The following is a 20,672-nucleotide window of genomic DNA, read 5'->3' on the forward strand; positions in this document are numbered from 1 at the left end:
CACGAACCTCTGCTGCGTTTTCAAAACCAGCCGGCGGGTTTTAACTCAGATCTGTACCCACAGAGCCAGCCAGCCTTTGGCCTGGTGGACGTGGACTTGACTGTTTCCACCGGCTCCCATTTTACACTGGAACTGGGGAGTCAAACCCACATGATTGGAGGCGGCCAACGGGCAGTAGAATGCTGCCCGGCTACTTTAGAGATTTCCTTGAAAACCACCAATTCCTTTTGTTAATGGCAGGCACTAGAGCAGCGTTTCTTAAACGGTGTGCCGTGGAACAGGGGTGTGCTCTGGAGATAGGACGCCCATACGTCCCTTTTTTCCGGGACAGTCCCAGATTTAAAGACAACCACCGCTAGCATGGCCCAGCAGCAACTCCCCACCTCCACCCAGCACGCAAGCGGCTCCCTTGGTGCAGGCAAACAGGGGCACTGCTGGTGGCACGCAGCGTCCAGAGCTCCGAGCTCCCACGCCGCTGTCCGGCAAGTCCCTTCCCTCCCACCGTGAGACTGCCTCCGCTGTGCACCATGAGCCCAGCCTCCTCCATCCACAGGCGGCCGCCACCGCTGCCGGCGGGGCGCTGGTTGGAGCCGGTGAGCCACTCCTGGGAGCTGCCACCAGAGTCCCGGCAGAGACCTCAGAGCCCAGGTGGCTCCGTGCACGGCCCTTTCTCCCCCCGTCCTTCCCACTCTGCTGGGGGAGCGGCAGTGCATGGACCCACTTGCTCTGCCGTGCTCTGCAAGCCAGGTCCGGGGGATGGGGGCTTTCTCTCCCCCCCTCTTGCAGTGCCCCCCCCCCCCCCCCCGCTCCTCCTAATAGGAGCCAAAACTGGTGCAGGGACTGGAATGCAGCACTAACATTAGCACCACGGGTGGCCCAGTTCCAGGCCCAGCAAGCGGTCCTGCCTTGGAAGCAGCTGGGGCCAAGGCCACGGAGACTTATGGGGCCTGCCCACAGACTCCAGCCCCGCAAACTGGAAGGCAAAAGGTGGGGGAAGGGGCTCCAAGAGAACTAGGGGGAAGGAGGGTGGGAGATGAAGGGGCTTGTGCAGAGGGGAGGGAGGCAATGCAGGAGAAGAAAGGGGAAGGTACCAAGGGACAGGGTGGAGGAGACAAATGCCAGCGGGCCAAATGGAGCCCATGAGGAAAAGGGCAGGATGAGGGAGGGGAGGTGTCAGTGGGCGTGGGAGGGGACAGGGTGATGCTGGGCAAGAGGAAGGGGAGGTGCTGGGTTGAAAGGAGGGGCAGGCATGAGGAAGGCAGGGATGGAGCAAGTCGTGTGAGGGGCATGAGAGGAACTTGGGCAGAGGGTGATGGGCATCAGGGAGAAGGAAGGCAAGGAGGCAGGGGCAGTGAGGGAAGGGGGAGGCACCAGGAGGGTGCAGGGGTAAGGGAAGGTGCAGGTGCCAGGGGATTCTGGGGGTGAAGCAGAAGGGCAGACACCTGCAGAGGAGAGACCAGCACCAGGGATTCGGGGGGGGGGGGGCAGTGGCAAAACATCCCCTATAGCTGTGCTTCTCACCTGGTGGTCCATGGTGACTTTTTCCAGTGGTCCACAGGAACATTGTCCAAAGTCACACGGCATGAGCAGGCGCCGCCGTTAGGCTGTTTTATGCCGTGTTCACAAGCACGTGACGCATCACCTAGGACGCAACCATGTTGTGTTGCCAGTAACGTCCGTCTGAGGCTCTGAGTATCTGTAGCTGCTGCCATCGTGCTGAGCAGTTGCGGTGTCGTCCGTCCTGTGCTGTATGTGCTGGAGGTGGTCCACGAACATTTTTTGATTGGCCTGGTAGTCTGTGGACTGAAACGAGTTGAGAACCACTGCCCTACGGGTAGGAGGATGGTGGGAAAAGTTCTTAGAGGGGGTTACTTTTACTTCTGGTCATGTGTCCATCTTGACCCCGAGAGTCAGGGACATAGTAAACAGAGCTCAACAAAAATCCTTGGTGTTCTCTATAAAAAAAAATTGTTTGGTGTTCCTTCGTCTTTAAAAGTTTAAGAAACACTGCCATGTAATCAAACGTGCCGTTTCGGCAGGCAAAGCAGGACACAGGAATCTCATCCCTGAAATGACCCAAGAGAATGGTTTCAGGGTTAAGTTCAGCTGTTTAAATTGGCCTTTCTTCCATAGCCGGACAGGCAGCTGATGTACTGTGCTTTTTACTTTACCCAGCAGAGATTTGGCTCCTGCAGGGAGGCGTCCCCTACTTTCCCAAGTAGCTAACATTTGGAAGATTCAGACACTCCGAAACCCCTAGGTAAATAGTGGAATGAGTTCTCCCTTCAAACAAAGGCAACCGCAAGTGGGTGACAGAACCGGGCTGGTTCGGTAACAGAAAAGCTACACGTCCCTGGTACTAGAAGTACCTAGATTGAAGCCTGTGATGGGAAATGAACACTGTTAGCTGGGGCAGAATCTGTTTGTTGTTCTAAAAGCAGCATTGTTCTTACCACCCTATTTCTTCTTTGTCGAGCCCGCAGGGAGCTTTCATGCCTGTTTGCTCAGAAGGGTCTAGTCCCTGGGCTGTCCTCTAGATTGAAAACCTCTCTGCTTAAGAGAACAGTTTGGCTGCTTCTACACTGCAGGCTTCTTGCACAAGAACTGTTTTGCGCAAGAGTTCTTGTGCAAAGGTTCTTGCACAAGAGCGTGTCCACACTACCATGTGCTTTTGCGCAAGAGCGTCCATGGCAGTGTGGACACTCTCTTCCACGCTCTGATGGCCATTTTAGCCATAGGGGTTTCTTGCGCAAGAGCTCTTGTGCAAAAAGGCTTATCCCTCTTTTCCAACACTGAGCTGTAAATTTACTTGCGCAAGAACGCATGTGAGTGTAGACACTCAAAGTTTTTGCGTAAGAACAGATGTTCTTGCACAAAAAGCCTGCAGTGTAGATGTAGCCTTTAAGTTTCCTAACCCCACTACTTGTATAAAGGACACTTTAATCAGTTCGGTCCCAGACAGTCTCAATCCTCCACTTTGTTTTTCTTATTTAAAAAAAAAAAAGCCCCTTAGCACAGCAGCTTGGATAGTTCTGGTATCTCCTTCTTGGTAATAAACTGCTGAATTTAAAGCAACCTGCACCTCCTTTTTATCCTGCCCATCCCTCTGGGATCACGTTTACCTAAACCTCCCCATCCCTAAGCCTATGAAACTGACATGGAGACAGTGCAAATGCCACTACCTAGGTTAAAGGGGGAAAATTCCTTACCAGCTCAGTCAGTGTAACTGCTCCCTAGCTGGCTATATGCCAGTCGTTCAAATTCACTTTTAACTAGACTAGCACAGAGGGAACGCTGGCCTTCATAGCAAGCTGTTGTGTTGGCTCTTAAGCCCCCCTCCCTTCCCTCTCCCACACACTTCCTTGCATTCAAAGTTCATCCCTCCCTTTTAATCCTGCAGCCTGTACAAAAAGATGCAATTTTTAACCTTTATTGCCAGGCAAATATGACTTCAGGGTTACCATGTCCCCATCAGACAGCATCCCATCAGGTTTTGCATAGTGAGGTAAGACACCCCCTCTACCCCGCCTTAATACCACACAAACCGAGCCCCATTGGCAGTGAGTGATTTTGGACCCAGGCCACGTGGCATACACCAGGCGCCAGGAGGACAGGGAAGTAACCACATTTGTACCCAGCCTTGAACCAGGCCCCCAAACCATCTCTACTTAAAGCCATGCAAACCAATTAATTAACACAATGTACAGCAGAAGTTTAACCACTAAAAGTTTTAATTGCATTATTACTACAAGAATAAAGAATACCTGAGAGCCTTTAGCAGTGCCCACACTTTTAATGTAGCATAATCAGTTCACAAACCCCCTCTAAAAACAAAATGCAGAATCTCACTTTTTATTTCATTTTATTTTTTTTTTTTACACAGAAGTCAATCTAAAGGCACTGAAGTGCATGGGAAATAAAATCACCAAAGATTACAAAGCAATTTGTTCTTCCTCTCTAAAACTGTAGAAATTGTAGGTTTGTCTATATTATTGAACAGCATTTACACTTTCACAGCCCCAAGCTAACACAGTTTTTAAAAGTGTAGGGTGTTGAGGGAGGAAACAATTAAGACAAAGCGAAAAACAGGACATTTTTAAAAAACGTAGTTATCTTCATTTCAGCTTGGTTACTCTCACTAGGCGGAACTAAATGGCTTACAAATAGTTCCCACTGCACGACAGCTGCACACCATGTTGGAAGGCAGGTTGTAACAAACATTGGGAATACTCGATTGCAAATTTATACAAACAGTAAAAAGGTTTTTTTTTCTCCAAAACCTCAAATGCTGCTGCTTAACATTCAGGTGGATCCAAAAAATTGTTTACTATGAACGCAACAACCAACCACATTTGTTCCTTTCAACCAAACCGTTTTCGGAGGGGGGAAGTGTTATCCCAGTGAACTTAAAAACAGCAACGTTTTCTAAACAAGAAAAAATAAATCACAACAGTAGCTTTTTTTTTTTAGTGTATGTTACAGAACTTTTTACACACAGTTATTCAAAATAACCCAAAGTTAAGTTACCAAAAAGAATTACTCACACAACACCCTAACTGAAGCCAAAGCAACAAACAAAAGAAGAAATAATTTTTTCCAAACATGATTTAGGGTTCTAGCCCTTTTCACAATTTTGAACTCCTTGTGGGTGCTGCTGCAATACTGGCAGCCCCAAGCTGCTATTAAAATGCTTCCGAGCCCTTAACTTGGCTGTAACATTGGTCATGCAGTGTAGGAATGCGTTATCGGTGGGGGGCGGGGGGAGGGCAGTGTTACACTGGCAGATAAGGGGAGCGGAAGGGAAGATGAAAGCTGAACACAAAGGGTCAGTTTCAGGGCAGTGCTTGTTCTCATCAATGGACGTGACCCAGTGGAGTTTTTCCTGCCATTCCTCTTGGATGGAGGCCCTGCAAGTTTGCAATGCCAGCTGTCGTGGGGTGTGCGCTGGAACCGTGGGCAGAGCCAAGGTATATAGGTGGGGAATGAACGCATTTGGGTCAGTCTAAGAACTGAATTCTGCAAACTTTCTTTAAAAGATGGTTTAGTTTCCCCCTCTGCTTCTAATGAAGCCAGCTCGCTTACCACCCTCCCACCCCCGTTATTTACAACCAGCCGGGAGCTTAGGGATGGGGGAGGTTAGAAACCCCTGGCAGAAGTTAACAGACTGTTCCTAACGTCCTTGGAGCCAAAATCCAAGTTCTCTCAGCAGCCCCAAGCCAGGAAATGGGAGTCAATGCTCCCCTCTTCTGTTACCAAAGATCCTCTTGCCTCATCATTGCTTAGCCTGGGGGAGGGATAGCTCAGTGGTTTGAGCATTGGCCTGCTAAACCCAGGGTTGTGAGTTCAATCCGGGGGGAGGGCATTTAGGGATCTGGGGCAAATGTGTCAAGAGATGGTACTTGGTCCTACCATGAGGGCAGGGGACTGGACTTGATGACTGTTCAAGGTCCCTTCCAGCTCTATATATATACAAACCATTTCAAAGCAGCAACACTGAGCAAGGCCTAGGGGTTCCACCTCACCCTACAACTAAGATTAAAGCCCAGCCCTCGACCAGTAAGACCTGGGGGAAGGGGAACTTGGATGCATCCTTTGTGGCCCTTGCCATCCCCTCCCCCCCAAAAAAAACCTGCAACAAAAGCTGGTTTTGGTTTTGATTAACTGTTCTCTGACCCTCACAGCTGTGAAGAGATTTCATATTTGTGGGTAACTTGGTTCATTTTTTCTTTTTTTTGGTAAAGAGAGAAGAGTTCACAAGCAGAGACTGTTACAAGTACTAGCAATGGGGTGAGGGATTTAGGGTTGGACTAATCACCGGTCTGTGAGTTAGAGGGATTGTCATGGGAAGCAGGCAAAGATCAAATGAAGCCGTTTCTGGCTTCTCAGACACCCTTTATATGGTACATGTAGGGTTAACTGCACTGCCTTGACTAAGTCCATTTCCCTGTCAGCCCTCACTTCCTGAGGCTACCGCTTTCATTTTCAAGACACACACACACACACACACACACACCCACCCACCCCACCTGCAGCTCAATAGCCAAACGTTTCCTTTGAAATCCAGGTCCCATGCAGCTGTCCACCCTGTCCACGGATTTCAGTCCGGAAAGAGCACAACATCCAGAACTGGTTGAAGTTAGTGCAAGAGAACCTGTGAAGAGGATTCAAAACAGGTCCCCCTTATGCACATGCATTCAGAGGGGGAACTGAGTGAGTGAACCAACCAAGGAAACGCAGATCGATGCTGTCAGTTAAGATACCAGGCAACTAACTCAGAGCCAGGCCAAGATTTCTTCCCGGAGCTCAAGATGAAAATACAAAAGAAGCAAAGTTAAAAAAAAAAAAAAAAAAAAAAAAATTGGATCCTGCTGTGATCACCTTAGAGTAACAAATTCCCAGCCAGTTCCCTGTCCTGGGAGGTGGCTGGTGGCTTCCCCCACCTGTCCCCACAGCACGCCCAGAGAGCCTCCTTTCGGACAGGTCTGAATGTGGCACAAGCAGACTCCCAGGGAGCAGGGGAAGCGCCCATCAGAAAGGGCAGACACAGGGCTCGGGAAAGGTGCCAATTAAGCAGCTGAGCCTGCATGCAACATCTGCCCTCTGAGCTGGAGAGAACAATCCCTGGGCTACAGACAATGCCCCTGCTGGGTCGGAACGACCAACTGCCTTGTTCCAATGCAGGGAAGCCACAGCCCCGACCAGCCGGGCCCGGCGGCAGCATTCCGAGCGGCGTACCAACCGTTTGCTTCCCGTGTAGTCTCAGAGCCCCGCTAGACCCCTGACTCCTGCCCTCGCTGAGCTGTTGCTTCCCGACACTGTAAACCGGGCAACTCCTGCCCCTCAACCTAAGACCCACACTGGGCTCAGCTGGGCCACCAGCCGAGAGAAGCCAGGGAGCGGATCTGTCCGACATGCCTCTAAGCTCTCGGGTCTCGTCACAGCTTCTGTATCCAACCTACTTGTATTAAAACGGTGCGGGGTGGGGGAGAGGGGTGCGCCCGCTGGGAGCCTGCCAAGAGCTCTGCGCAGAGATTATATACACGCGCTGCCCTCTCGCTCGGCCCTAGTTCTCGGGGCTCACGTTCTGCCTGGCTCGGATGAAGGCCATGCCATGGGTGCGGAAGTGCGTCTTCAGGTTGAGCTGGGTGTCGAAGCACTTCCCGCACACCTTGCACGCGAGTTTGCCGTCAGCGGGGCGCGGGGCCCCTCCCTCGTGGTCGCTGCGAGGGCTGGGCTCCTCCAGCTCCCCCGCCCCCTTCTTTTTCTTGTGGGTGATGAAGCGGTGGCGGTTGAGGGAGACCTGGGAGGTGAAGCACAGGCCGCACTCGCGGCACTGGTGGGAGCTTTCGTCTGTCCTGTGCTGGGGGATGTGCTCCTGGAACTCGGCCGCGCTGCAGGCGATGTAGCCGCACTTGCGGCAGCGGAAGGGGGCTTTCCGGTCGGCCTTGGGGGTCTTGGAAGGCGGCGTGGTGCTGTCCGGCTCCTCGCTGCATGAATCGCCGTCGTCCGAGGACAGCTTCCGCTTCCTGCTGGACACCTGCAAGGAGGAGTTTGGAGAGCTTGACCCTCAGTGCGGGAACCTGCTGGGTGTTTGAACTGGCGCTGCCAGACCGAGGCAATGAACGCGTCCCTCCCCCGCCTCGGACACGCAGCTCAGACAAGATGCTCCTTCGGCTCCCTCCTACCCATGTGGGCTCTGGTTGGATGAAAATCCCAACACGATTGGCCACTCTGGCAGCCTTCTCGACCCCTCCCTCCTCCACTCCTTGGCCTAACTCCGTTCCCCCTGCAGTCTCAGCTAAACTGCTCCTGAGCTCCCCTCTAGTCCCCGTGCCTCCCCAGCCAGCCAAAGGCCAGGGAGCTACGCAGGGTGGCGCTGGCGCATCACGTGGGACCAGGTCAAAGGAAAAGGCCCTGGCAGGAAGTTTAAAAGGGAGTAGCTCTCCCACTCGCTGAAGTTCCCACATCTTGGCTCAATGATATTCTTCCTTCTAATCCCCCCCACCCTGCTGGAGAGGAGATTCTTACCTTCCTGCCCTGCCCTATTGCACTTCGTTGCTGTGGGTGGTTCTAATGGTTGCTAGGTTCCCCCCAAGAGGCGGCTGCTTTGTTTGTAAGTTATATGAACCCCTCCGACCCCCCTTTCTCATAGCTGCGCTCGCCTGACTTTGCCGCCATCGGCCCCGTACCTGCAAGGTTCCGGACCCCGTGCGGGCAATGACGACCTCTTGGCTCTTGGTCTGGTCGGTCACCTTGATCCCGTGCCGCACCTGAATGTGCTTCTCCAGGATCAGCCGGCTGCTGAAGGTGCGCTTGCCTTCGGTGCAGTACCTGGGAAGGAGCAGAGTCAGGGAGGCAACGAGGCTCCCCCGGACAACTTGCAATGGACGACACCTAGACCTGCCCTACTGCTTCCATCCCAAGGTGATCTGCAGGTGCCAAGCCCCCTCCACTGGGGAAAGCACCTGGGAGAGGTGACGAGACTGGTGGAGCTCACCCAGGAAGTCAGTGGCAGAACCAGGCCCAGGAGCTGGGAGCACTACAACTCGGAAGCCTACCCCCTAGATTTACTCTCCCTTCCAGAGCTGAGAAGCCAGCCCCTTGCCTCCCCCCAGCTCGGGCAGCCCTCCAGACTGCACCAACGCCTCCCCCAGAGCTTCGGGTGGAAGGGAGGAGCAGCTGGATCCCTTTCACCTCCCAAACCAGAAGGAGAAGAGGCTGCTGGGTACCGGCAGGGATAGACTCGCTTGATTCCCTCGTGGTTCACTCGCACGTGTCTCCGGAGGCTGGGGGCGGAGCAAAACGAACGCTCGCACAGACGGCATGGGAACTTTTTCACCGACTGGAAGAAGCAAGGGGAGAGGGGAGAAACTGAGGCACTCCTTGTCCTGGTTGCATCCCCAGCTAGATGAGGGAATGCCCTGCAGCAGCCAGCACATGAGCCGCAGGGAGACTTAGCATAGCTCCCCTCAGTGACGGGCCGATAAAGGGCATAGCCTGGGAGGGTGTAAAATGGCCTCTCCTACTCCTCTGAATGGGTAACACCACCTGCCCTGCCACTGCGTCAGTGGTCAGACAGCCCCTCCTCCCTCTGCATGGATGGAGAAACTGAGGCACGGAGAACTGATTGCTTGCTAAGGTGACACAGAATCACAACAGAACCCGAAAAAGACCCCAGAGGACAATTCTCCTGCTGTAACTATTAGAGCACAGCACCTTCCCTCAGCCAGGAACAGAGCCCAGAGGACAATTCTCCTGCTGTAACTATTAGAGCACAGCATCTTCCCTCAGCCAGGAACAGAGCCCAGGAATCCCAATCCCCAGCCGCTGCTCGGCACAATGTATGAAATGCTGCCTTCCCCACGGCCTCGGCGTGTCCACAGGGCCAGGCTCCCACTGAGCAACCTCCAGCAGCTCTGGGATTCCCTCTCACCTTCCCGTGGTCCTTCTTCATGTGGGAGACGTACTCGTCCCTCTCCGGGAACCAGGAGTGGCACATCCCGCACGTCCAGCCGCTGCTCTTCGACTTGCTCGCGTCCGTCTTGCGCTGGAAGCGGGCCCGCTTCGTCTTGGGCAGCTCCGGGGAGCTGGGCGGCTCGTCCTCCTCCGAGGACGAGGACGACGACTCGGACAGCTTGGAGACGGGGGCTTCGACGGGCTCCTCCTTGGGGATGAGCAACGTGGCCGGCTTCTTCACGAGGTCCTCCTTGGGCTTCTGTGGCTGGTGAGTGTTCTGGAAAGCACAGACTGGGGCATCAGCCTGGCCAGGCTCAGATCTGGCCTCCAGCAGCAGCCCCTGCCTGGCAGCGCTCCCAGAGGGGACGCAAACCAGTCGCACCCCAGAACCTGGAGGTGATCAGTTTGCACCTGGAAGCCGGAGACAACCCATCGCCCTGCCCAGACGGGAGCGGTGTCGCTACACTAGGGAGGTAAAACCCTGTTTAACTAGTTAACCCACTAAACAATAAATTTAACTGGTAAATCGATTACACGGGGTGGGTGTGCTCCCCCCTCCCCCGCAGCCGGGCTGGAATGGCCCTGCCCACAGCACGCCTGCACTGGGCCCACCACAGTCGGGGGCTGCTCACCCCTCACCGGTTAACTGTAACCAGTAAGCCTCACCCACCAAGGATGAGGCTTCCTGGTTAACCATTAACAACCCAGAGAAGAGCAGCAAAAATGATGAAAGGTCTAGAAGACATGAGCTATGAGGGAAGACCGAAAAAACTGGGCTTGTTTAGTTTGGAAAAGAGAAGACTGAGAGGGGACATGGTTGCGGTTTTCAGGTATCTAAAAAGGTGTCACAAGGAGGAGGGAGAAAATTGTTCCCTTTTGCCTTTGAGGATAGGATAAGCAGCAATGGGCTTAAACTGCAACAAGGGAGGTTTAGGTTGGACATTAGGAAAAACTTCCCACCTGTCAAGGTGGTCAAACACTGGAATAAGTTGCCCAGGGAGGTTGTGGAATCTCTATCTCTGGAGATATTTCAGAGCAGGTTAGATAAATGTCTATCAGGGATGATCTGGACGGTTCTGGGTCCTGCCGCGAGGGCAGAGGACTGGACTTGAATTTGCGAGATCCCTTCCAGTTCTAGCGTTCAAGGATTCTAACCCAATCTGGGACGGGGAAAGGCAAGAGGTGGAGAAGTCCGTGTGCTCTCAGTAATGCTCCTATTACTGTAGCCTTTTGCAGAAGCACTCAGCAGACCTGACTGGGACATCCCGGAGTAGGCGCTGTACACAGAGTGAAGAAGCCGCCCTAGACCCAACCAACGCATAACTCAGGCACTGCCCGGAAAGGGCTTGCCCAACAAATCCTCAAACCAGTTACAATGGCCCGTAGGGCCCAACACGCCGACACAGGCCTCATGCTAGAGTGTGCAGACCACACCGGGGCCCCAATACACTGTCCTGCAAGATGGGGAGCATCCAGGCTAACCTGTGGGAAGCTGGTGTACTGCATGCTCGTGGCAGCTCTGCAACATGGTCAGGCTCCTCCTTGCTTTACAGGAGGGGAAACTGAGGCATGGAAAGGGCCTGGATTGCACATGGTCACAGGTCACAAGGAGTCGGCGTCAGAGGCAGGCACAGAGCTCAAGGGATTCTTGCTCAGGCTGCTCTGACCTCTCTAGTGAAGGAGGCACCGGTGTCCGACTTACCTTCAGATGTTCCAGCATGGTGCGTTTCTGGGCAAAGAGCAGCGGGCAGTCGGGACACTTGAAAACGCTGACCCGCTGGTTGAGCAGGTGTTGGTCGAAGTGAGAGGAGAGCAGGGGCTTGTGGGTGAAGACCGTGTCACACATTGCACATTTGTAAATCATCCTGAAAGCCAGGGGAGGGGGGAGCAAGGGGAGGGTTAGCAAAGATCAAACCGTAATTTCCCTGAATTTGGTTCAGCATGAAAAAAGCCCCCAAGGAACGTTATTTACATACCAGGGGCCTGCTGAGATCAGGGCCCCGCGGTACAGACAATCTAAGTCAGAGCCAGAGGGGAAGTGATGTGCCCGTGAGTCCCCCAGCTGCTCGGCGGCAGAGGTGGGACGAGAACTCAGGTCTCTGAGTCTTGAGCCAACGCCCTGGCCACTAGGCAACGCTGCTAATTAAGCATAAATTCAGTCTCTTGGGATTCTTCCCTAATCTCAGCAGTGCCCTGGAGTATGGAGGACACTGTGTGATCCACAGGCTTCAAACACTCCCAGGTAGCCTGCCAGCAAGCAAGGGGCGATTATGTTGAGCTCCTCAGATGGAGGGGCAGTGGGGTGCTCAGCAGGGGCCGAGATTCTAGCCCACCACACAGGGCTCTTACCCAGCACTTCCCATCCACAGATCTCACAGCCCTTTCCACTCGTGACCCCTCAGCCCCCGGCTCCCGACGTATTTAGACCCATTTTACAAACAGAGCCACAGAACAGAAAGCGGGTGGCACAACCAATATTCCCATAAGGGGCTGGGTTGCCCGCCCAGGAGAGATTCAAATGCCACCCCACTAATTAGCCGCGTGCCCACAGCTGGGTTTTGTTTCCACTGGTGGTGCACACCCGCCACTGCGTCAGTGCACATAACAAAATGTATTCCACATATGGATGGGAAAAAAATTAGAGGGAACACCAGGCCCAATGAAGGCCCTCGAAAAGCAATTTGGAGCTTGACGCAGTACAGCAGGAGTGGCCAACCCATTTAACAAAGAGCCAAAACAGCGGCGGAAAAAATGCGAAGAGCTGCACCAGTCAAGGGTGGGGAGGAGGGAAAAAAGCCCCCCAGAACAGAATTGTCAAGCAAAAACAAAAAAATAATTAAAAAAATTAAAAAGGAGGCTGCCCCTTTAAGATGGCCGCCATCTTGGGCACCATTTTTAAAACCCTGCAGCTCCGACCAGGTAAGCACAGGGAAGCCGGGGGGCCGGCAGGGGGTGGAGCCACACTTCTGTGGGGGCAAGAGCCACATGCGGCTCGGCCACAGCTGCAGAACAGCATCACTGCAGTGCTGGAGTGCAGATGTCCCCTCAGCTGCAGTTAACCCGCCTCCCAAAGGGGCGGTAGCTAGGTGGGCCCGGTCGTCGTGGGGTTGGATCAGCTTAACTACAGTACATAGTTCAGTCATGGGGATTTTTCACACCCCTGAAGTAGCTGAGTTCACCTCACTTTCAAGCATGGCCCTGGTCTCGGGTAGAGACGGACCCCAGGAGTCCTGTGCTGTAAACTGAAGGCTAATGCTGCTCTCCAGCACCCTCTAGTCCTGCAAAAACACACCCTGGGCTCTTTCGTGCAAAGCTGTCAGGGCCTCTGGCTCTGGACAAAGGCCCATACAGCCCCACGCTCCCTAACCACGTGGGGACACTGCTCTTACTGGGGCAGGTCTTTCCTCCTCTACCTCCAGAGAGATTCCTCAGAGGTCTCCCTCTCCATCTGCTGCCCAGGCAGGGCCCCGGGGTGCTTAGGAGAACGCCACGGGGGGTACTTACTTGGACTGCTGATTGCTGAAGCCTGGGTGCTGCGTGTAGATGTGCGCGTGGGCGCTGGGGGCTGACTTGAACGCCATGGGGCAGATCGGGCATTTGTGGAAAACCTCACAGTGCGAGGTCTGGATGTGGGACTTAATGGAGTTCACCCCTCCGAAGACCACGGCGCAGCTGGGGCACCTGGAAGCAAGCACACAAGGGAAGGCAGGTATTCCAGAGGGGCAGGGTTAGGTCGGGCGCCTGCCTCCTCACCAGGAACCCCCCCAGATTATGCAGATTGTGCAGATGGGACACTGGGGCTAAGTGACTTGGCCAAGGCCACAGAAGAGGTTTTGTAGCAGAAAACTGAAACTGAGTCTCCCACATCCATGGCTAGAATCCAAACCACTGGAGCATCCTTCCTCTCCTAGCTGCTGGCAGCAGGAGTCTGGCTGGCAATCCTGGATCCAGAAGGACATTTTATCAATAGGCCAGGGGCGCCAAAGGACAGGTCCATTCCTGCAAACAGTCATCCGGCCATTGTGGCTCTGCCACCGTGGCTCTGCCACCGTTCACTGCTTGGCCTCTGCTGGGATGGCCCATCCATGCCAGTGGTGACGGTGGGGCACGCTGTGGACATCTGACCCGAAAGACCTGGAACGAGCCTCGCCCCATAACCCAAAACCTCCTTGTCTCACATGGCCACCAGCCAGCCCACGGCTCAGCCATGGCCCACCAATGCTAGACTTGAACCCAAGAGCTCCTGCCCCTTCTTAAACCAGCAGGAAAATCCTTCATCATGGGTTGGACTGAGGGCAGCCAGGCGAGGGATGCAGTTTGCAACTCACAGCTTGTGCCATTAGGCCAGCCCAGTGCGTCTCAACTTCACCTGCCTGGGACTGCTCCAGGCTACTCCTGTGGAGCTGGGACAGACTCAGGACCCACCCTTGGCACTGCGGGAAAGGCAGGAAGGGCACAAGCCCCCCGGGGCAGTTTAGGCTACACCCAAAGCCCATGCAGCTCCTGGTGTCGCGCAACGAGAAGCCGAAAGCACCGCACCTACCTGTAGCCCACTCTCCTGGAGAGGTGCAGGCAGGCCTCCTTCAGGTGGGCCTCGAAGTTCGCCAAGAGGAAGTTCCCACCACACTCGGGGCACACGTGAGGGGGTCGGTTTTTGTGCATCCGCTGATGAGCGTTAAAGCTGCAGGTGTTGGGCATCATCATGGGACATGTCGTGCACACCTGGGGGAGGGGGGAAGCAAACACAGGTAACGTGAGCATCCATCGAGCAGCACCACACGTCCTCTCCCAGCTCTGGTTGGAGCCCCAGGAAAACCTGGGGACATCCAGCCAAGCCCATCGAGGTTAGAGAGAAGCGATGGGTGAGGGGCTGAATTAGGGCTGGCACAAGCTTTTGTTTTGCAAACCGGGGGGGGGGGGGGAGGGGGCACACACCCTGTTTTTAAGCGATTTTTTCAACCCGGGGGGGAGGGGGGCACACACCCTGTTTTTAAGCGATTTTTTCAACCCAACACAGGCAGTCAGGTGGTTAGTATCATGGTGGCGCCTAGACGCCAGCTGAGATCGAGTCCCCTAGCGGGAGATGCTGTATAAACTCACAAAGGTCGGACTGAGCAAAGGCCCTGCTGGGTGCCTGAATCACTGTGTACCCAGCCATGGTAACAGAATCCAAGCCCCCTCTGACCACATGTGTTGATCAAAAGAGACAGGCAGAGCAGATGGGGAAACTGAGGCACAGAGTCCTGCCCAGAGCCACACAGAGCCAGGAAAAGAACCTCTCCGCTAATATACAACGTTCAGTGTGAAGCAGCCAGGCGCAGCTTTGCATGGGCACCGTGGCTTGGAGGGCAATGCTGAGTGCAAAGGGGGAAGGGGGTGTCGATTTCCTCTGCGCTGCAGCACTTGTTCAGTTACGTGTGTACTGCGGGCGACTGTTGCTTGTACCAGTTTGCTTTTCGATGGCTGCTGGGAGAGCAACGCCCTTTTCTGCTTCTCAAATACCTAACTAAACTACTCAGATCGAGATGCACCTTCAACGCAGATGGCTCTGGCTTGTTGGGAATTTCATTCTGCGAGGCATCTTTCACGCAAATTGGTTCCAGAAATTTTCAATCATTGTGCTGAACTAAATTAGAGGGGCGAGAGGAATTAAGAGGAATACGGGCCAAGGAGGGGAAGGGGATATTTATACCTGGGATTAAAAGAGAGATGCTAGGAGGCCAGAGATACAGAAAAGTCTGCCCCCAGTGGCAGGAGTGGAGGAGCAAGACGCATGCAAGGGGAGCAGACAGGCAGAGAAGCAAGGGATGGAAGAGGCAGGCAGGACTAAGAGCAAGACACCCCCCTCGCCACCCTCCCACAGTAGGGCTTATGCAACTCCACACAAGAGGCAGTTTTGACCTGGGTCCTAGAATGAACCAGCAGACTCGGTGGCAGAGATGCCTGTTTTAGTGGGTCTCCATGGGCCAGGACTCCCGAGGGCCCCGGTTAGGGGAGCAGAGGCGTGGATGAGGATTTCCGCAGGTGGAGGGGGCCACAGGAAGGGGGGTGGGATGGGCAGAGGAGCTGAGGGAGCCAATGGAAGGAAGCAGAAAACAGGTGTGTGGGGCAGGAGTCTGAGAAAAACAAAGGCTTGAATTAACCCTTTGAACACCGACGGCTCCCTGTGACTTTGGAAAGCGCTTTGGAGGCTTCTGGAATGGAAAAGGTGCAACATAAACCCACCGTCTAAAGCAGATGCCCTGTCCTCAGTCTTGGAGTCCCAGACATTGCCCCCCCGCCCATTGCACTGCCCTGTAATTACTCAGGCTGGAGTCTGAAGAGCTAGGCCAGGCATGTCCAAAGTCCGGCCCGCGGGCCAATTGCAGCCCGTGTTCCGGTTTAATACGGCCCCACAGGTAATTTGGCAATATCTATCTTTTATGGCCCCCAACTAATCCATATGTATTGAGATGAATACATTGTAAAATCTCAGTTAATGTCAGTTGGTCTAAATCAGTTATAAATATATTTGGACACAACATGTATACTTGGTGTTATGTTCCTGTTCATATTTTTTGAACTTAAAAGTTGACAGACAACCTTTATTACCAATAATATGTAATGTACTTTACAATGTTCCTGACATATATTTCAGCTTCCTGGATTTTTTTTTCATCTGGCCTTCAGATATGAAAGGCAGAGTGATTTAACACCTGTTTAGATTTGTCATCCATGTGACGAAATGAAAAGTATGCTGTTTGCAATAAACTTTGCATAAAATAGTTAATTTGCATTTAATTTTAATGGTTCAAAGAATGTCAGGCAAAATGGTCGGCCCTCACGCATGTTCACTTCATCAAATCTGGCCCTCTTTGAAAAAAGTTTGGACACCCCTGAGCTAGGCCAACAGTCACCAACCAGGAGACTGGGATCTACCAGTAGATCTTGGAGCCTCTGACAGCTGATCCTGACTGGTTTGGCTAGGAAGCTATTAAGCACTGGCACTTTAGTCTATTTGAAAACATGGGATGGTGGGCGGGCTTCGCCCGCCCACCTTCTAAAAGCCCCTCCCCAGCCTTATGGGAGGGACACTGGACCCATGTCTAACTAATTGCTTGGGACAAATAATGAATAAAGGATCAAGGAGTGCGGGTTAGAGGTTCAAAATAAGGGAGCCGGATGGGGACACCGAGCAGAGAACCCCGGACAGCGCCCACTGCTCCTCAAAGCTGTCGATGGAGCCAGTGGACGCCGCCCAGAGGAACTCTGCCCGGATTCGTGACACAAGGGAGGAGCGGAAATAGGCCCCACAGTCGCAGAGAACCCCCTCGTCTAGCATCCTCCTCCTGGTATTGTAGATGGTGCTCTTAGCTAGAGCCAGGAGGAGGTTGACGAGGAGGTCTCGCAACTTTGTGGGGCCACGGATAGGGTGTGCGTAAATGAATAGGTGGGGGGAAAAGTGCAGCCAGAACCTCAATAAGAGGTTCTGGAGGAGCCGGAATAGGGGCTGCAACCTGGCGCATTCGAGGTAGGCGTGCGCCAGGTTCTCCCTCACGCCGCAGAAGGGGCAGGTGTCTGGAATGGTGGTAAACCGCGCCAAGTACACGCCCGTGCTCACGGCTCCGTGAAGGAGCCGCCAACTGATGTCCCCGATGGGCCGCGGAATTAGATCGGAATAGACGCTGGCCCACCGGGGTTCCCCACCCTCTACGGGTCTTAGATAGTCCCGCCATTTGGTATCAGGGCGGGACACGAGGGTGGGGAAATGCAGGGTGTGGAGCACGAGCGTGTACAGATGTTGCCTTGGCGCGGCTTGGAAACAGACCGGCTGCAGATTTTGCAGCCGGCTGGGGGTCCAGGGGTGGGGAGGCCGGGGGGGCCCGTGGAACAGGGGCCCAATAATAAGGGACGGAGGCTTTGCAGGAGGGGAGGGGCGGGGTGTACCCTCTCGCAAGGACCGCTGCAGGAAGTCGAGAGCGGGCCGCGGCAAAGCCGCCTTCACCTCCTGGAGTAGGCGCAGAGGGGTTCGGGGGGTGGAGAGCCCCATGCGCCGAGCGAGCGCTCGGGGATCCACCCAGTCCCCCCTGTCGTAGTCCAGGAGGTCTCCGACCATGGTGGTTTCTGCCAGGATCAGCCTCCGGCGCACCGAGGGAGACTCCGCCACCTGCACGCACAAGGCTGGATTGTGGAGCAGGGGCTCTGCGAGGAGGTCTGCCCCCTCGGAGGCCACAACGGACCTGGTCGCCGAGAACAGCTTCCAGGTCTGGAGGAGGTCCTGGTAGAATTCCGGCAGCTCTGAGAGGTCTCGCGGAAGACCCCTCGGGTGGATAAAAAAGAGCTGCCGGTCGTATCGGAGCCCTCGGAGGCGGCGGAGGAAAGCGCGCGCCAAGGTGCCCCATGCCGGACTACCTGCACTGAAGAGGAGTCTCTGCAGGGCCTGGAGGCGGAAGGTCCGGACCTGGCTGCGTATGCAGACCAGGCCTTGACCCCCCTCCTCCAGGGGGAGGGACAGGACCCCTGCAGAGACCCAGTGCAGTCCTGGCCAAAAGAACCCCAAAGCTGCCCTCTGGAGCTTGGCCAGGACCTCCGAGGCCGGGCGCAGGGTGTTGAGCCGGTGCCAGAGCATGGACAGGACCAGCTGATTGAGTACCAGCGCTCTCCCGCGAAGGGAGAGACACCGGAGCAGTCCCGTCCATCTCCGCAGCCGCTCACCCACCCTGGCACTTTAGTTGCCCCTCCACCCACTGCCATGCTGCTGCTGCCTCCTGGGAGCCTCCTGCTTGCTGTGCGGAGTGTGGGAGGGAGAAGGGGGGGGTGCTGATGTCAGGGTGTTCCTTCCATCCCCCCCCCCCCCATACCCTATCTCCACACAGAGAGAAGGGGATGGCGGGAGCGTGGCAATGCCGATCTGTCTGAACACAATGTATGAGTCTGTCATTCTCTCTCTCTTTCTCTCACACAGCTCCCGACCCAACACCTACGTGGGGTGGTTGTTACTTGTTTTACTGCTTGCAAAGGGGGTTACAGTTTGGGGTTGTGACTGGTCTGTGCAGTTCATCATTTTCATTTCTCTTACGCCTAAATTTAATTCTTTGAGTCGCGAGTTCTTAAATGCCCAACCTGTCGTGGCTGGAGTCATTATCCCTGTGGTAACAGCTGCTCCTGGAGGTGGCTGGCATGTCCCTGCAGCCCCTGAGAAAGGCAGAGCGGGGGGAGGGGGGATCTCCACATGCTGTCCTTGCCTGCAGACACTGCTCCTGCAGCTCCCAGTGATAAATAGTGGGGAACCGTGGCCAGCAGAAGCTGTGGGCTCTGTGCCAGTGGATGAGGGGCAGCACATGGCCCCATGGAACTGCTGCTGTACATGCCAGCTGCTTTCAGGAGCGGTGCAGGGCCAGGGCAGGAATAAACCTGCTTTAACCCCACTGCGCCACCACTCGGAATCCGTCTCAGTTAAACAGTGCCCAGCCAGAGCCTGCTTCCTGAACCCGTCCCAGCCTGGTGAAAGTGAGCAAGGACAGGGCCTCGGAGAAGGGGAGCAAGGAAGCCAGGCAAGGGTATCTTGGTGTGAGGTAGATCTTACATTGCACTTCAATTGAAAAAGTGACCTTGTGGTTAAAAAGGCTGGAGACCACTGAGCTAGGAGAAGTCGCTGCAGTATAATTCAGCAGCGGGAAAATACCAGCAAGCGATGGACTGGACAAGAGAAAGCAGCCAAGCTGGGATCAGGACTGCTTGTTGGACACTAGCAAGTCTCTCTCTCTCTCTCTCTCTCTCACACAATAGTCGAGAAAAATTTTGGCAACAGCCTGTAACTAGGGCAAACGATCAGAACTCGAGGGGGCCAGGATGGTCACTCCAACGCCGCAATCAGGCCTGCATGCTTGGGAGAGCAGTTTGCAGGACACGCCAATCCTGGCTTTTCCTGAGAGAGACAGGGAAAAGGCATGCCTGTCTGGAGTGTACCCTTATTTAGATCTGGCAACCAAGGCTGCAATTAGATCAAGCTTCCAGAACTATGCGCATGGTCGCTTCAGCTCTGACCGAGCCTAGGAGTTACTGAAGCAGAGAGAACTCTGCTGACAAATTCAGACAGCACAAGAGATGTAAATAACAAAGGGAAAGCAGACAGGCGGGGGCGGGATGGGAGACAGGCCAGGCATAAGCAGATCTGAGTATCTGCGATCAAGGACATAACACAGGGAAAAAAGGACAATACAGTAGCCTTGCAACTCTAATGGCCTCGTTAAGTCATGACTGCTTTGTTAAAGCAGAGTTACAGCTGCCCAGTGGTGTCTTGTGCTCTTCCAGAACATGAGAATTCAGGTAAACTTCTGAAAACCAGGAAATGGAGCTAAGGTACATCACCCCCCAGGAACATCACCTTTACTGTGCCCCCAGCACCGGCGATTTCCCCTGGAAATCCTTTGGTAAGGGTGATGCTATAAGGGGACATGAGGAAGCTGTGGGGGTTGTGTTAGTAGCAGCAGACAGGGGCTTTCCTACCATGACCATGGTACCATTTCCTACCATGACCACGGTCTGTGGGGATAATGTTTATTTTAGTAATTGTATAGCTGCAAAAGAATCGGTCTGCAAGGGGAGATGGTTTAAAAATCAGCTCCCTGCGCAGACCGGCTCAGAAAGGCGGCAGCAGCCCCTGTCCATAAGGGGGCCCGCACTCCCTGTGGTCAGAAACTGCTCCAGCATCCCACACTTGGCTCTCTGATAGACAGGCAGCAGCGTGGGGGAGCTGACAACGCCACATGAACAGACAGGTGTGGAGAGCTGGCTTGAAAGCCAGCTTCCCGCAAGTACCACCTCCCTCACCCTCTGCACTGCTGCCTCTCTATCAGAGGCAGCAACGTGGGAATGGAGGGTTGGGGGCCTCCATGGGATCTGGTACTTGTGGGGAGCTGGCTTTTAAGCCGGCTTCCCCTCCCAGCACCAGCTCCTGCCCGCCCCCCTCTTACTGCCTCTGATACAGAGGCAGCAAGGGTGTGTGTGTGTGTAGTCATTTGGATTAACCGATAAGCATAGGCTTACTGGTTGATATTTTAAACAACTATATGCTAACATCCCTATAAGAGGATTGACAGCCAGTGTTCCCTGTAAGCTGAACACTTGTGCAGCCGCTCAGGAGAAATTCAGATGCCACCCAGCTGATTAGCAGAGCGCCCACAGTCGACAGCATGCTTCTCTTCTGGAGGTGCTCATCTGCACTTTTTATATGC

The 20,672-nt window shown here is 54.3% G+C and overlaps 1 protein-coding gene across 3 annotated transcripts in view; it reads right to left on the reverse strand.

Annotated features, from left to right (window-relative positions):
* Positions 1 to 3,713: 3,713 nt before the first annotated feature.
* ZNF687 (zinc finger protein 687) overlaps positions 3,714 to 20,672 on the reverse strand; it is a 53,755-nt gene continuing 36,796 nt past the window's right edge. For all 3 annotated transcript variants that reach the window (XM_075907665.1, XM_075907667.1, XM_075907666.1), the window contains exons 3-9: positions 14,000 to 14,178; positions 12,961 to 13,137; positions 11,159 to 11,321; positions 9,434 to 9,733; positions 8,730 to 8,842; positions 8,190 to 8,331; positions 3,714 to 7,537 (exon numbers count right to left, since the gene is read on the reverse strand). In XM_075907665.1, the coding sequence (XP_075763780.1) occupies positions 7,064 to 7,537; positions 8,190 to 8,331; positions 8,730 to 8,842; positions 9,434 to 9,733; positions 11,159 to 11,321; positions 12,961 to 13,137; positions 14,000 to 14,178 (1,548 nt within the window). In that variant the 3' untranslated portion in view covers positions 3,714 to 7,063. The remainder of the gene's footprint in view (positions 7,538 to 8,189; positions 8,332 to 8,729; positions 8,843 to 9,433; positions 9,734 to 11,158; positions 11,322 to 12,960; positions 13,138 to 13,999; positions 14,179 to 20,672) is intronic.

The sequence above is a fragment of the Pelodiscus sinensis genome, chromosome 24 (genome assembly GCF_049634645.1).
Source record: "Pelodiscus sinensis isolate JC-2024 chromosome 24, ASM4963464v1, whole genome shotgun sequence".
NCBI lineage: Eukaryota > Metazoa > Chordata > Testudines > Trionychidae > Pelodiscus > Pelodiscus sinensis.